Here is a 16417-nt window from a genome sequence, read left to right as displayed (position 1 = left end):
AATATGTTAATTATATTTCTAGAGAACATTTTTATATCAATACAGTGTTTCAATTACTTATAACATAATAAGACTGGAGCAATGATAAAATTGTATATGACGTGTTATTAGTTTAAAAAAATAACTATTAGTTACTATGAGTTTGAATAAGGTTCTATTATTATTAATTCTTTACGAGTAAATATTTAGCATCACTATACATGTTTTCGATTAAAATTTCAATTAAAAAGGCAATTTGTTATTTTATTTTAAATTTATTTAATACCTTAATTGTATTATATTTAATAATAATACAATTATTAAAAAAAAAAAAAATAAAATATCTTAAATTAATTAAGATTCTGTTGACAAGATAGTTTATTTATAAATGTATATAACACACTAAAAAATTCAAATAAAAATTGTGGTCGATTTTAAATGATATACAATATAGATATTACTGTAAATTATTATTATTTACTAATATAACGTAATAAACCATACAACAACTTTTGATAAATACAATCGTAAATATTGTATTATATTATAACTTAAATACTTGATTATAAATAGTATAAACACTTTGTGTTCAAATAGTTTAGAACGTTAAATTTGAAGTGATTACTAATTACATGCAATTATTAATATTTAGTAACCCGGTACTCGTATATACTGATGGATAAATCTAAATAAATTAAATATCTTAATTTATTATTTATTTATTTATTTTTAATATAACTCTTTATTCAACAATCTATTACAAACAAAATTAACAATAAGCTTAATTGATAACACACACACACATATTATATATATATATTAAATAATCATTGGAATGACGAAGTAAAGAAACCTCCCATTGGAGAACTTCGTCGGGGGAAAACAAATTAAAAGTTAGACTTTGTTATATATTTTTATTTTTTACATTTTCATTTTTTTTCTGATTTATTTTAGGAGATCACGACTCACAACTACTCCACTGCCTTCTTAACTTCTTTTGAGGATTGCCTGGAATTGTTATGGATAAGAGTTGATTTATGAGAGAGTTTGGGTGTTAGGTTAATCGGCTATTGAAACACTTATATTAAAGTTTGGCTATTCAATGACAGTTGGTATTTTAAAGTCAGAATGGAAGGATTTGTTAGAAATATAAAATGGAGCTTTTGAAACGATAAGAAGAATTTTCGTTTAGAATCTTCGAATGTGGTTAATGTAAGATATTTTTGCTGCACTCCAGAGCTGGATACTATATGTTCAGATGGGTCTTATAAGAAGTCTGTAGATTAATAGTTTTTTGGGTAGTTTTATTTTTTTGAATGTTAATCAGGGTCGTAATAGACGAAGACGGTTGTATGATAATTTTGCTTTTGATGTGTGGTGCCAAAGTGAGTCGACGGTTAACGTGAATTCCAAGATATCGCACACATTGGGTATTACGTAATACTTAGTTGTGTAGGAAAAGTTTCGGGCATGTGCCATGTCGAAGAGTGAACGTACAATGAATGGACTTCTCTCATTAATTTTTACTTTCTATTAATTTATTATATAAAAAAAAAAAAAAAAAATCTTTAACCGACTTAATAATTATATATTATAATTCTAATAAGTAATATACATATTATCTTTTTGTTTAAACCAGTATGTAATAATGTACACAATGAAAATATAAATTATTTAAATTTATGTTTATAAAATTAAAAGTACTAATAAAAAAAAATCAAAGATTTCAATTGTTATATTAATAGTAATAACACTAATAACATTTTCAACAATGTGTTAAGATTGATTCTGTTTAAAACTAATGAAGCGTAACTATTTTCGTTTTTCATAATTGTTCTTTAGTTTTTCTCAGTTATATTGAAAGGAATAATATCCATAGATACAGTTTGCTACTAAAATTTATACTTAAAACTAATGATTTAAGCATTTTACTGCATCATTGACAACACACACTCACACAAAACACATCGTAATTGTAAAGCAAATGCACTTATTGCTCCGTTCAGAATTTAAAAAATATACTCGTATATCTATATGCAATAATAAAATAACAATAATAATACTATATTCTTTATTTATTGGCTTTAAACTATTCAGGTTAACTGTTAAAATAAGTAAAAAAAAACTAAATTCAAATTTTTGAGTAATAAATTTACAATTTATAAGACACGATAATATTCACTACTTTTAAGAACTGTGTATTAACTTGCTACTACCAAAACTTTGTCAACTTATTTTTATATTTATTAGTGTATTCTAATATAAAATATATCAAATATATCAAAATAATTTTATTATAAAAAATACGTTTGTATTGTGGTTGTAATGAAGTTTTTTGTAGCATTCAATCTATAGATAGGTTTACAATAAATTTTCTCTTCGTGATTCTCTATCTTTTACTTTATCCTTTAGATGTTTATACAAATCCATTGTTGTATCTTTATTTGACTTATATAACACATTCTTGGCCTTCTTTTTTCACGCTTCTCTTTTACCATACTTCTAGTATGATTCTATAGAGCTCTTTATTGTATTTTAACGTATGACATATTATATGTTATTATCACCTTGACTGTAAATTATTTAACAATGATCTCTTTTCTTTAACCAAATTTAACATTTCTTTGTTTATTTTCATTTTCGTCCATTTTTTTTTATTTTCGTCCATTTTTTTTTATTTTCGTCCATTTTTTACCCACATTTCTAAAGCTTGTAAAGTGATTTCATCTTTTTTTTTCGATTTCCATGTTTCAATGCCATATAATAGTGTACTTCATATATAAGTTTTAATCAAACGTTTTTTTTTTTGTTTTCAAGTCTAAAATTTTTTTAAATTAGTAATTTACTCTTAAGAAGAAACGTCTATTTGCTTTTTCTGTTTACTTTATATTTTATTTTCTGATCTTCCATCGTTGTTTATGCTTTTAAAGTATTTAAATTGATTTACTTGCTCTATTCTGTTTCCTTTAAAGGCTATATTAATGTTTGATTTTTTTTGTTAACTGCATACCATTATTTTTGTTTTTTGCGTATTTATATTTAATTTGAATGTTTAAAATATAATATTATTTATTTCATTAAGTGCTGCTTGTAGATCCATTTCAGATGAAGAAGCAAAACTATATAATCTTTGAATTTTATCATCGATATTAGGTTTTTTTCTATTATCTCAATCATTTTCTCTTCTTTAATATAATTTATCCTTTGTTCAACGTATACATTGAATAAATCAGGTAAACGTAGGCATTATTGTCTTACTACTTTTTATGTATTATTTAATTTTATTGTAGAGTTAATTTTAATTGTAGCTTCCTAATTTTTATATGTTCCATAATATAAAATATGTCTATTCTTAATCGTATATATGCCATAAATGTTCATTATGTTAAATAGTATTTTCAAATTGACATTGTCTAAACAATTTTCTAAATATACGAAAGACATTAAGGTTTTATTTTATCCATCTATTTGTTTTTATAGTATTATTCATGATTGCTTCTCTTGTACATTTGTTTTTTCAAACATCATACTAATCATAATCTAGCTGTTATTTGTGTTATTCGATTTTATTTCCAATTATTTTACTTAAAATTATTGTTAGGAGTTTGGAATTATGTGGTATTATGATTAAGGTTCTGAAGTAACTAAATTGATTTGCCCCTATTTTTTTTAGTAATAGTACTAGTGTACTTTTGTTAAAGTCTTTTGGAACTGTTTTTTTTTTTTTTTTTGTTATATATACATCGTGTATTAATTTAAATAGTTTTTATTTTATTTTGTTTGTATTAAATCTTTAAAACACTGTTTCTTTAAAAATTCTTAACTGTTTCTTATATTATTCAAAGATAACTATTTGATTTTGATTTTAATTTTAAACTAATATTTTAGTTACTAACGATAAATTAGTTTTTTTCCAACGTATTTATTAATCTAAATGTATCTAATACAGATAGGAAAAATATTAAATTGGTTTGGTAATTTTAGACACGGATAATAAATATGAAATCATTTAATTAATGTCGTCAACTAATCGTTTTAAATATAAATGTACTATTTTATGTTATATTCGTTATTTTTATAACCAATAACCATGCATGTACAATTTAATATTATTATGACTTATGTTTAAGTTTTAACAACACTTCATTAGTATATTATTATTTTAGTTATATATTAAATTTGATAATGATGAAAAATACCGTCTCAATTATTTTATATCAACGTAAAACTTGTATGTTTTATTTTTATAGTATAATTAATTATAAAATATGTATAAATAGGAGAGTATTATTTTAAAGTATTTTTTTGAATTCTCCTTTAATTGCAGTGGGTGATATCAAAGTTTATCAAAACTAAAGTGCATACTATATTGTATTTGTTTACAGACAGTATTTAGTATTTAAAATATTTTAGTTATATATTTTAAAGTTTAAATAAAGCCCATTGTTTTGGTTTTACAGAGTAGAAGTTTATTGTATGAGTGATAAAGATTAACAGTTTTATATGTGTCTTATATATAGAAATTCTTTAAATTAAAAAATAGGTACTTAAAATTAAGAATTTACAATTATTAAAAAAAAGTAGATAAACATAATATTAAATTGAAAAAAAAAAATGTAACTGTTCATGTTTTAAAGTATTTAGTATCAGTTGATTTAAATCATGTCATATAATTTATTGTGAAATGTTAATAATAATAAAAATTAATCTTATAATAAAATGTATTATATAATTATAATTTATTTTTTATTTATTATAATATAACATGTATTAAATCAAATCATGAAATTGATAAATAACAACAACTTATTTGTAATCATTCATATACTATACACATATATTGTATTAAAAAAAAAAAAAAAAAAAAAAAAAAAAAAAAAATGGTACTATAATATATTAATATTGTTTTAAAAATAGCTATTTTTATAAAATGAGCTTTTTTCTATACATTTATGATTATATTTTTTCGAATTTGATAAATTAAAAATATTTCTATTTTCGTCTTTGAAGGTCTTAAATATTTAATTATTTTCAAACATATATCATTTAAAATATATGAAAAAAAAAAATGGTAGATTGTTATTTTTTGTAAATAGAAAAAAATACAATGTTAATTCTATTATAGTTTTTAATAATATTTGTAGTAAACAGAATCAAATAAATATATTTCTAAACTATATTTTCAATTGATATTTAATCTAACCATAGTATAAATTACAGTTATAAAAAATTAAATCTTATAAAATGAGTATATTTTTTTTTATTTTAATAATAATTTTCAGAAAGCAAGAAAACATTTTGTAAAAATGCGATAAGTCATTAATTAATACGCGATAGTTTTGCGTTTTATAAATTATTGACACTATAATGTATTTTTGTTGCTACTTTTTTCGATAATTAAAACTTTTAAATTTTAAATTCATTACGTTGACAACGTAATCAGAAAATGAGTAGGTATTAGAAACGTACTGGCTGCTGTAGCTACCATTATATACATATAGTTACTTACCAGTCAGCATCAGTACAATAAATGACAGTTTTTGGAACCGGTAACATATCGCCTTTAATTTATTACACGGTCGTTTGTAAAACCACCTTTAATGACAAACACAATGCAATTGGGTATAGTGATCAAATTGTTATCAAGTCGAGGTATGTTGAATTATATTAAAACACTGTTAGTTATAAAAAAATAAAAAATATGTTTAATATAAATTGAATATTTGATCAGAATAATATGTTGATATGTATAGTATGTTAAAATGGACTATGTTAAAGCTAGGTACATTTTATAATTTAGTATAAAGTATAAGCTAATAACAAACACACCTTACCTATAGATTTATAATTATCACATATATTTAGAAAAGACTCAAAATTAAATAAATTTTCATTATATCTATTGAATTTGATTAAAAATCACTAATATTATCATATTATAAATCGATATATATAAAAAATAATATTGATTAATTTAATAAAAAATATCGTATAATATTTTTTAAACTTTAAAGTTGACATGATATTATGTTTCATATTAAAATATTTGTAACATTCAAATATCATTATTAGTTATTTTAAGACTTCGAAGCACGTGTCGAAATATATTTATATACATCTATATTTTTAGTAAATATTAGTACCTATTTATTTTTATATATTTTGAAACAATCTAGTTCATAACAAATTTCAATAATATTATAAATTGTATTTTTTTTTTTTTTTTGAAACAATATTATTATATTTTAGGACTTACTACAGAAATTTCTTCCTTTTTACTTTTTTAAATTGTAAATGGCTAAACTTTCAGAATTGATTCGGGGTCGTGACACACAATAAGCAATATAGAATACTAATTTGCAATTGAAAATGTTTTTTTTGTTTTTGTTTTTATAAAACACATAAATGTTATATACGTAGATAATCTGTTAAACTAGGCAATAAAACACTTTAAAATAATTATATTATGACATATAAACCTTACATATCAGTTAAATTAATATTTAAAACGCTTTATCTTAAAAAAAAAATCTAGATCTTATATTTTTCGTATAATTTTACACTCAAAAACTACGGTTGAAAATATGTATTATTTTTCAATCACATATAAATATATGTTTATTACGTCCTATTATTTTCAATGTGAATTATTTTTTTATTGCAATATATTATAATACAACATAATATTTAAATTATTACATATCATAAATTTGTGATAAACAATTATTTAAAATAAGGCAATTGTGTTAAGATTATGGTATAAGTTGATTTATAATGATATTATTTTTTAATAAATCTCTATTACAATGCATTTATTTTTTATAAATATCATATTAGACTGCTATAATGTTATAGTTATAATTCAATATAATGAATAGAAAACTAAAATAATATCTAGATAAAAATAAAAATGGAATAAATTACATTTATTATTTATTTTTTACAGTTATTTGTTTTTGTATTTTTTTGTTTTATTTATTTTTTTTTTTTTTTTATAGGTTTATAACAATATGAAAGGTGACAGCATATTTTTTATGATAATAAAGTAAAAAACAATACGTATACAACAATTTATACATTTTAGTATAAATTAATTAAGAAAAAAAAATACTATCTAATTTATGTTATCTTAATATCCCCTATATATTAGGAAATATTAGTTTTAAATAAATCTTGTAAAATGCTTATGTATGCACTTATAACTTTTAGATACTTAAACTAACTTATTACCAAGGGTGAAGCATAAATTTCATCTTAAATATTAAAAAATAATACAAAATCAATAATTGTAAGTAGTTAAATAGTGTATGTTTACAATCTTTAGTCTTTATAAAATATCTAAAATATTATTAATAATAATTTAATTTTGATTTATTTTTAAAATATATGGAGTGATTAACAATTACCTAAAATTTAATAATTGCTCGTAAAGTACATGACACACTTTTTTATTGTCATATCGTTGTTAATTATAATAAAAAAATATTAAATTGTAAAAATCTTCTCATTTTAATATTGGTTTTATTCTTCTTCGGATTAGTGATCATGCACTCATAGTTTATGATTGTATTATCATAGTACAGTGATTGAAAACATGTAAAATTTATTAACTTAATTTTTGTAAGAGTACTATAATATTTAAATTGTCTAAATATTTTATTTTTATCTTAGCTTAACATAAAATAAATTATAAAATAATTATTAAATAAGTTGAAAGTTAATATATTTATATCAAATTTATCTAGATAAAATTCCCAAAACTGTAAATATTATTCATTGTAAATACTTTAAAATATAATATATACATTAATAACATATGTATTATAATAATTATATCAATAAAATAATATTTAGTATGCAAAATAAAACCTTGGTGTAATTATTATTTGAGAACATATCGTGTAATTTATTATTTTAAGTTAATAATTATTAAATGTATAACTAATTGTACAACATAATAAATAATTGTATTGACAGTAATAAATTTACGACAAATATCTCAGTGTATAAAAACTTTAAATTAAAGTTGAGTTTGAAAAATATGATATGGAAAACGTTTTAAAGAATCGGCACATGTTAGCTTTTAAAAAAAACTTTACACACCAAGTATTTTTCAATTTGCTATAAAAATCATCGACAAGGAGAAAAACTATATCTTTTAACTTGATAAAAAGTCTAAAAAAAAAAATAGTCATCTTAGTCTTAAGTTTATCAATAATATAAAAACAACTTTTAAAAGATAAAATATATTAATAAAATAAAAAATGAATTTTTTTTTTATATTTTTTAATGTTTAATATTATTTGTGAATTTCATATTAGATATGGTCTATTTTAGATATCAGGTATGCAGTATTCTAGTGTTTAGGATTTTATTTCAGCAGAAAACAATAACGATCGACTGTTATTGTTTCTCTCTATTGTGTTATTTGACAATAGTGTAAGCGAAATATCAATGAAATTCTTTCAAATATTAGTATCTGAAAAGTTACAAATGATGATCAGTCATTAATATAATTTTGAACGTTTTACAATTATTGTTTTGAAATCTCTAGATTATTCAATAATTTAACATAATATTTTTTCTATTCTTTAAATTAATTCTAATTAACACATTTATTTTTAGAAATTAGCATTTAACTGAAGTGTTGATATCAAATACTTGGCTTTTTGTTATCTATTAGATTAATTGATTTTTTTCTTTTATATAAGGCAAGCAATATGACAGTAATATAATCAAGTATAATATAATACCATAATAAAATATGATACTTAATAATTTTAATAAAATAATTTCTCGATTTTAAAAGTTTTATTTTTTAGTTTTCCTTACAATTTTTTATGACTTATAAAATTTTAGGTATGGCTTTTTATATTTCAACTGCTTGTTCAAATAGTATAATAAATTAATCTCTTGATTAGAGCTATAATACGATATTTAAATTATATTCACGTTGGTATTTGGCCTTAAACACTAAATTATATAACATTATACTATCATACATAGCATTTATTTTATTTTTGTTATAACTAATAATAATAATAATAATAATATATTTTTATACAAATTATATTTTTTATTAACATTTTTCCATTCATAAAAAAAGGAAAACTGACTTTTTGTCCAAAAGTTAATATTTAAGTAATATACATTATTTTTTTTTTCAATTGGTGAGTTATCACATACAATATCAAAACACTGCAAAGTAATAAATGCCCGATTCTTTTTTTATAACTATTATAAATAATAAATTAATGATTTAGTATTATATTATGCAAAATACTTATTTATTTATTGACTATTTCAGAAGTCTGACTCTGTATCATTAATCAACTATTTAATATATTTTATATCCAAAATTTATATCAAATTATAAGATATTGTTATGATAAGCTATTATAAATTTAACAAATATATTGTTGTTATGTAATTGCAATAATAATTATTTTACTCAAATAAATAATAAAACATTATAAGATAAATATGTATAGGAAGACTTTCACCTTCATATATTTATACAGTTTATATAGTCAATAGATGACAAAATATTAATAAATAATAGTAATTATGTATGTTGATTAAAGTCATAGAATATGTATAAAATATCAATGTATTATGTAATTTTCAAAATAAATCACATTTCTGGAAACGTGTTTACAAAATAAATGTTGTGTAGGAGGCTGTTTAGGGTGATTATACTAGTTATAGATGATGTGAATTCCATTATTTCACCATTTAAAATTAGTTAATATCCATGCCATGTAATAGATTATATTTAAAGATAATTAATATTTGTTTAACTTCTTCTTATTATTTTATAAATTTCGATACGTGTTATTATATTTAATGAATAGAAAATTTCATAATTAAAAACAATTAAATCTTTACAAAATTAAAAATGTAATTAATTTAATAATTTTAAACTACAAACACACACACGCATATATATATATAATATATAAATGTAATTTAAACATGAAAGTAAAAGTAAAATGCACAAGTAGCTAAAATTAACTAGCGAATAAACATCTAATTAATTTTAGTAATCAATCTTAATTTAATTTAAAACTATTTTATTCTATTTATACAACGTATTTCACGTAAATTAAACGATTGATAAAATATTTTTTGTGTTGACAATATGTACTAAATAATTTTGTAAATAATATTAGAATTAAAATAAAACTTTTATTTTTTAGTTTATATAGGTCAGGGGTGGCGAACCTACGACATGTGTGTCAGAGTGGTACGTTGGTCAAATTTAAATGGCACGTGAAAAATTAAAATTAAAAAAAAATTATGCTATTTATAAAATTTTGGTTATAAAAAATTCAAAGAAACAAATAATGTTTAAATATTATAATATTCCTTTATAAAATGTATTATATTACTATATTATTATTATTTTTATAGTGTAACTTTATTTTTATCCTTAGAAAATATAATTTCCTTTGGGCACGTGAAAAACTTTTAAAACCTTGATTTGAAAAATTTGACACTTGACCCAAAAAAAGGTTCGCTACCTCTGGTATAGGTATACCTATATAATAAAATGTGCGCGGATATAATCATTATCATCATTAAAATATTAAATACATAAATTGTTCATATATTTTCGATAATACTACGTTTTTAAATCATGTTTTCACTCTATGTTTGGAAACAGTATTTTAGAATTTATAATGTAATATACTTAAATAATTTGAACTATTTAAAATTGTTAATAGATAAGTTTCCTTCTAGTTGTTATTTTTTGTTCTCTAATGATGCTACATATGCGTATTAAAATAGAATATAGCTACGAATTTCATGCTATCAATACAATTATTGTGTAAATATTGAAAAAAACGTCCTTATATTAAGTAGATTCAAAAAAAAATATTTACGTAATAATTATTTTTTAAAAGATTATTTAAGTATATAAATAAATTACAAATGTACCAAATAGATGAAAATAAAAATAAAATAAAAGATGCAGTTAGAAATTAAATACCAGATTAAAACAATTAAAATAAAATTGGGTAGGTATACATGCTTTTTTGTGGAAACAAGCATTTTCTTTGACTATCTAACTGATTAATTTTAAATTTAATATAGCAATTCGTCCGAATTTTAGTTGAAATTGTATCATACTTACCACCCCTAAATGACTTTCTGAATCGCTAGGAGTCTTGAAAAAACATTTGAGATTTTTTTTTATTTCTTTCTGTAGTCATTACTGACAAAATTATTTGTTGAAACAGGAATATTATAGTTTTCACTATTTTGAATTTCTCGAAAGTAGCTTTCCAATGATAATCTTTGATTTATTTTCTTTCTTTAATTATTTGAAGGTAATATTTATATTTCTACGTATTTTTTTTCTTTATAACTTTATAGAGTTTTTTTTTTTTTGTATATGGTCTATTCTTATTCTATTTTATATGAGTTATTTTAAAGTGCGTGAAAGCACTTCTTAATACTGTAAGCTTATAATAAAAAATATAAGATTATCAGTTTTTGTAAATATCAATATTGAATCCAATTTTTGAAATTTAATTTCAACAGGGATAGGACAACACTCGAGTATTTTTTCTTAAAAAAAATTAATTAACCAAAAAATTCTTTTTTTTTTTTTTATTTGTGAATTTATATTTGAAGAAAAATAAACACAACACATTTAAATCGTACTTATGTAAAAGTGTATAACAACCGGTAATACATGTTATAAGAGAAACAAATAGATACACACACATATACAAACATGTAGCGAATAAACGTTAAAAGTCAAATTCAGAAAAGTGAATAAGACATTTGGATATAAATTGCATACCATAGATATTATAATAAATAATACAGTATCGTAAAGGAATACGTATTCTGTACGTTTTGCATACTATAGCGATATTATTGTTGTGTGTGGAAGTCACAGCGCGGGATCGGACCCTCGAGGTTCTGAAATCGTCGGAGAACCCATATTATGGTACCTATAGTACATAATATATTTCGATCGTATTAAAATATGTTATCGGTCATCAATTTTCTGTTTATAAATTATTATTTTTATTTTTTTTATTGATCCGATCGTTTTCTTCGTTTCAGAAGCAGCAGCAATCGCTTTACTTTAATGCGCACTACGCAAACGTTAAACTATACATAAATATAATATTATATCACTCCCCGGAGCTCGACAAAGGTGAACAGAAGCTCCATATTAAAACCGTGAACGTTTGAGAACACTGTCCGTATTCGCGTGCCATGCAAGTTTCAATGGCAGAAAAAAAAAGTGTTTAGTTACGGAGTGGATATTACAGAGAAATCTAACATAATTCCAGTTTCTTTGAAAGTGCAAAACTGAATTATTCTGTACGATACATGCGTTTCAAAATCCATCTTACGCACATTACAAAAGCATTATTTGTACAGCTCGGGGCGGTGGTCGCGTTTTGTTGTTTAAATCTAATTTTATTTCATATTTTGTTTGAAACAACATTTCCTTTTATATTAACTATATCGACATAGTATTACAATATATTATAATATCATAGAATATATTTTTATTTGATGCTTTTGTTTATCATCGTACAGAGTTTCATTGATAACCGATTAAACTTTCCGTAAATTCTCAAACAATATTAGATAAAGTAATTTTAGAATACAATGTATTCAATATGAAAATTTTAAGCAGTGTGGTAGGTTATGCTACCCGCCGTTTCGTGAAGAAAATGAATACCCATTAGTAATAAGTTCACGTCTTGTCCTTTATTTATACAAATATGTTAATTATAAAATATATGGGGTTAGTCAGGTTCACGGGCGCATCAGCCAAGTTTACTTAAGTGGGCTGACGCGATGAGAGCTCGTATTCGATAGACGATATTATTAGTTCGGTCCTACCACATATAACCGATGCAAACGCATTGTGTCCCAAAATCCCTTTTTTGTACGAATTGCGTCTCGATAATATTAAACAACTACACTAATTACGTCGTGTTAATATTTAATAACTATAATAATTGCGTCTGATGTAAATACATTATTTTCTTTCTTATTTAATACAGACTTAAGACTCAATAACAACATTAAATAAATATTATAAATATTATATTGCTTAAGGTAAGTTAAAAATATTGTTTTTTATCGTTTCGTAATTATTTACATCAAAAATATTGTTTTCTTCGTTAAATATAAAAATAAAAGAATAAAAAAAAAATAGTAAAAAATATAAATTATAATGTGAAAGTTATGTATATATATATATATATATGTTATAAAATATTATTTATGACTCGGAAAAAAATTTGAACAATACAGTTTTGACAAAATAAAAACGGAAAAAACGTGTTATTTAATTCAAGTCGTATTTAATCATTTCTTTTCTTAACAATTGTCGATTTTAACATATTTCATATCTTATTTTCTTTATTAGACAACTATTGTGAATTTTTATGCAAGTATATTTTCATACGTTTATAAATATATCAATAAAATTGTTGATATTTGAATGGGCAGAATAAAACATACCGTTAAATTTTGAATGGAAAGCTTCACAGCTATTTGTTGTCCATATAATTTAACCTAGTAGTTTTTAAATATTATAGGATGCAATAAGTAGGTACCTATATCAAAAATCGTAATCTTTATATCAGGGACGCAAATCGTATGCAGCTCATATAACAAGGAAGTAGCGCGTAACTTATGCAAGCGACTACTACTCGGCGGTACTTATGCAAGTGACCGGGGGGAGAGCGGTGTCGGCGGCGGCAATCGTGTGTCGTGCTGTATGACATCCGGTCCGGCTGATTCCGATCGTCGTTTCACGGCTATTATGATCGGTTGATTCCGGTTGGACCTAGTTAATAACTATTATTTGGTGGTCACGGTCGCGTTCGTCTCGTCGTATCGGGCAATCGACGCTGGTCTGCTCAACGATGTGAGTTGGAACGCTGTCCCTGTCCGGTTTGTACTGAAAAATCGACGTAGGTCCTCTGGTTTCCGATCGTCGGTGTTTAACTTGTTGACAGTTAGAGATGATAATGCAGAGTGAGTTTCAGAAATGTACTGGTATACTCATCTCGTATACCCATTTGGGTCATTATAGTAGTTGCTGATTAGTTGCAAGTTGATGGTATAATAAGTCATCATTACACTGTTGTCTGATGGTTGTCATTTGCTTAGTGAGGTTCTTATTCGTCATACTATTGAAACTTTGTTGTATAAAACCTGTCATTATTAACTGGGTCTTACATTTGCTGAGTGCGCTTATTGGTTGTTAGTGGTCAGTCCTGAAAAGGACCATTTATGTCGTACTCCGCTATAAATTTTCGTTTTAAATTAGTATCACTACTATTGTTCGGAGCTATCTTGAAGTGATATTTATAATAATAATTATATTATATGATAAACTAGTCATTTATAACCTAAATCATTTAGTTATTTCATGATTACTCGGTTTAATTAAAATTATCTTGTACTGAAATCTGAGTTTTTGAAAATACCTATAATATTTTTAGTGATATTTTTGATAATTCTAGTTTATACTCAGTTTACCATCATAATAATATTATAAAATGGATTTGCGTTGATTTCGGTTTGTCACAATTTATTTATGTAAAGAATACTAATATAATTCAATGTTTAATTAGAATAGAAACAACAAAGACAATGTCGGGTTTATGACAAAAACGTTCGATATTGTTTCTGTGAAACTTTAGTGGTGGGAAATGAGGATTATCATAGGTTTAACAGAGTATTAAATCTGTATATAATGAATAATTTTTAAACTAATTTCAATTATTATGAAAATTATTGTTCATTATATTTATAAGAATACACTTTACGTTTTGTTTAACTAACCTAATCTAAAAGTTGTGCAAGTGCGAAATTGTAATATTTAATTAATCAGTAATACAAATTACGTTAAGTACATTAAATTAGATTTTACACTCTGAAAAAAGACAACTCATTTTAATTGGTATGTATCTAAGTATTTCCTCAGTTCAGAAAATAGTAAAATACAATACACTGAATTAACAATATCATTAATAATGTTTTATGGCTAATATATATATTTTAATAATAATTTATTTATTTTGAATATATTACTTTAAATTATTAATAAGTTGTTATTAACTATGTTTTAATGTACAAGTAATAAATAAAAATATACATTATATTTAATATGATATCTATAGTAGGTATTAAAACAGTATATATTATTATGTCCATCAATTATCATCCTACGCATAAAGATTTTTTGTTTATATTCTGTTTTTTAATGTATAGTGCTCAGTTAATTGTATATTTAAAAAAAAAAACAAAACAAAACATAACCATATTAAAAAAAAATTCTATTTTATTGATAAAATACAAAATTACAAAACTTATCATTTATAACACAATTATTCTGTGAAAATTGTAAACATTATATGCATTAGTTAATAATTAATATATGGGTTTAGTGTACGTTAGTGTTTTGGACAATAATCAATGTATTATACAACTCTACTGCTTTTTATTTAAAAGTTAATCACATCACTAAGATTTAAAATGTGTTGCATTTAAAAAGAAAAAAAGAAATATATTTATTTTTTTATTTTAAATCATTTTATAACAAAGCTATACGAATAATTTTGGTTTGTGGAAATATGTTTGGTGTTATTTGTCTCTATTGTTCTGTACATTAAATTACTATAATTTATTTTATTTTCCTTTTTTTTTTTAGGTGAATGGGAAATGGGGCTTGCCCCCGTTTGTTTGCGATTTCTACATAGCAATGGACGTGATTTGTAGTACATCGTCCATATTCAATTTGGTGGCAATCAGTATAGACAGGTAATTATTTATGTTAATATAAAACATACAACATTCGTATAGCAGTGTTGTCAAATATAGACTATACGGTTCATGATAGTGAAGTCTCTATAAGTAAATGTTTTTAGAAAATAAAAATATACTAAATATACTAATACAGTCGTATTTAAATCATAATGTATAGGTATTATATTATAGCTTATCAAAATAATAATGATTACAAATTTGTTAGGAGTAGTGTTTATACAATTATTCTTAAAAATTGAAAATGATACGAAATTGTTTAAGAAAAATTTTAAATTTCTACAAGTTATAGAAAAATCATGCATTTGTTTCAACAGAAGCTTTTTGTTTTTTTTTTTTTTATAATTTTATATCAGTTATTAAATGTATTCTTAAATTTAAATAAGTCGTTTTTAGAAGGTGAACATATTTTTCAGTTCATAAATTGAATAATTACATTTTTAATTTATAGGTAGGTTTACCAATGGTTATTTTAAAAGTGTTTTGGAAGAAAAACATTTCTCTAACTAGTTCTTCTAATTAGTATATTTGCGTATATATATATACATAAATATTTATAAATTTAATAAGCTTATAACAGTGCATTATAGAAGATTATTAAATCTATATAGATAATTATTAT

General features: G+C 22.5%; 1 protein-coding gene across 1 annotated transcript in view; it reads left to right on the top strand.

Annotated features, from left to right (window-relative positions):
• Positions 1 to 16417, top strand: part of LOC112595521 (dopamine D2-like receptor) — a 239183-nt gene that overhangs the window by 111445 nt on the left and 111321 nt on the right. The window contains exon 2 of the mRNA XM_025340770.1: positions 15683 to 15792. Within this exon, the coding sequence (XP_025196555.1) occupies positions 15683 to 15792 (110 nt within the window). The remainder of the gene's footprint in view (positions 1 to 15682; positions 15793 to 16417) is intronic.

This window comes from Melanaphis sacchari, unplaced genomic scaffold (assembly GCF_002803265.2).
Source record: "Melanaphis sacchari strain LSU unplaced genomic scaffold, SCAv2.0 Contig27_pilon_pilon, whole genome shotgun sequence".
NCBI lineage: Eukaryota > Metazoa > Arthropoda > Insecta > Hemiptera > Aphididae > Melanaphis > Melanaphis sacchari.
This window is presented reverse-complemented; position numbering and strand designations above follow the sequence as displayed.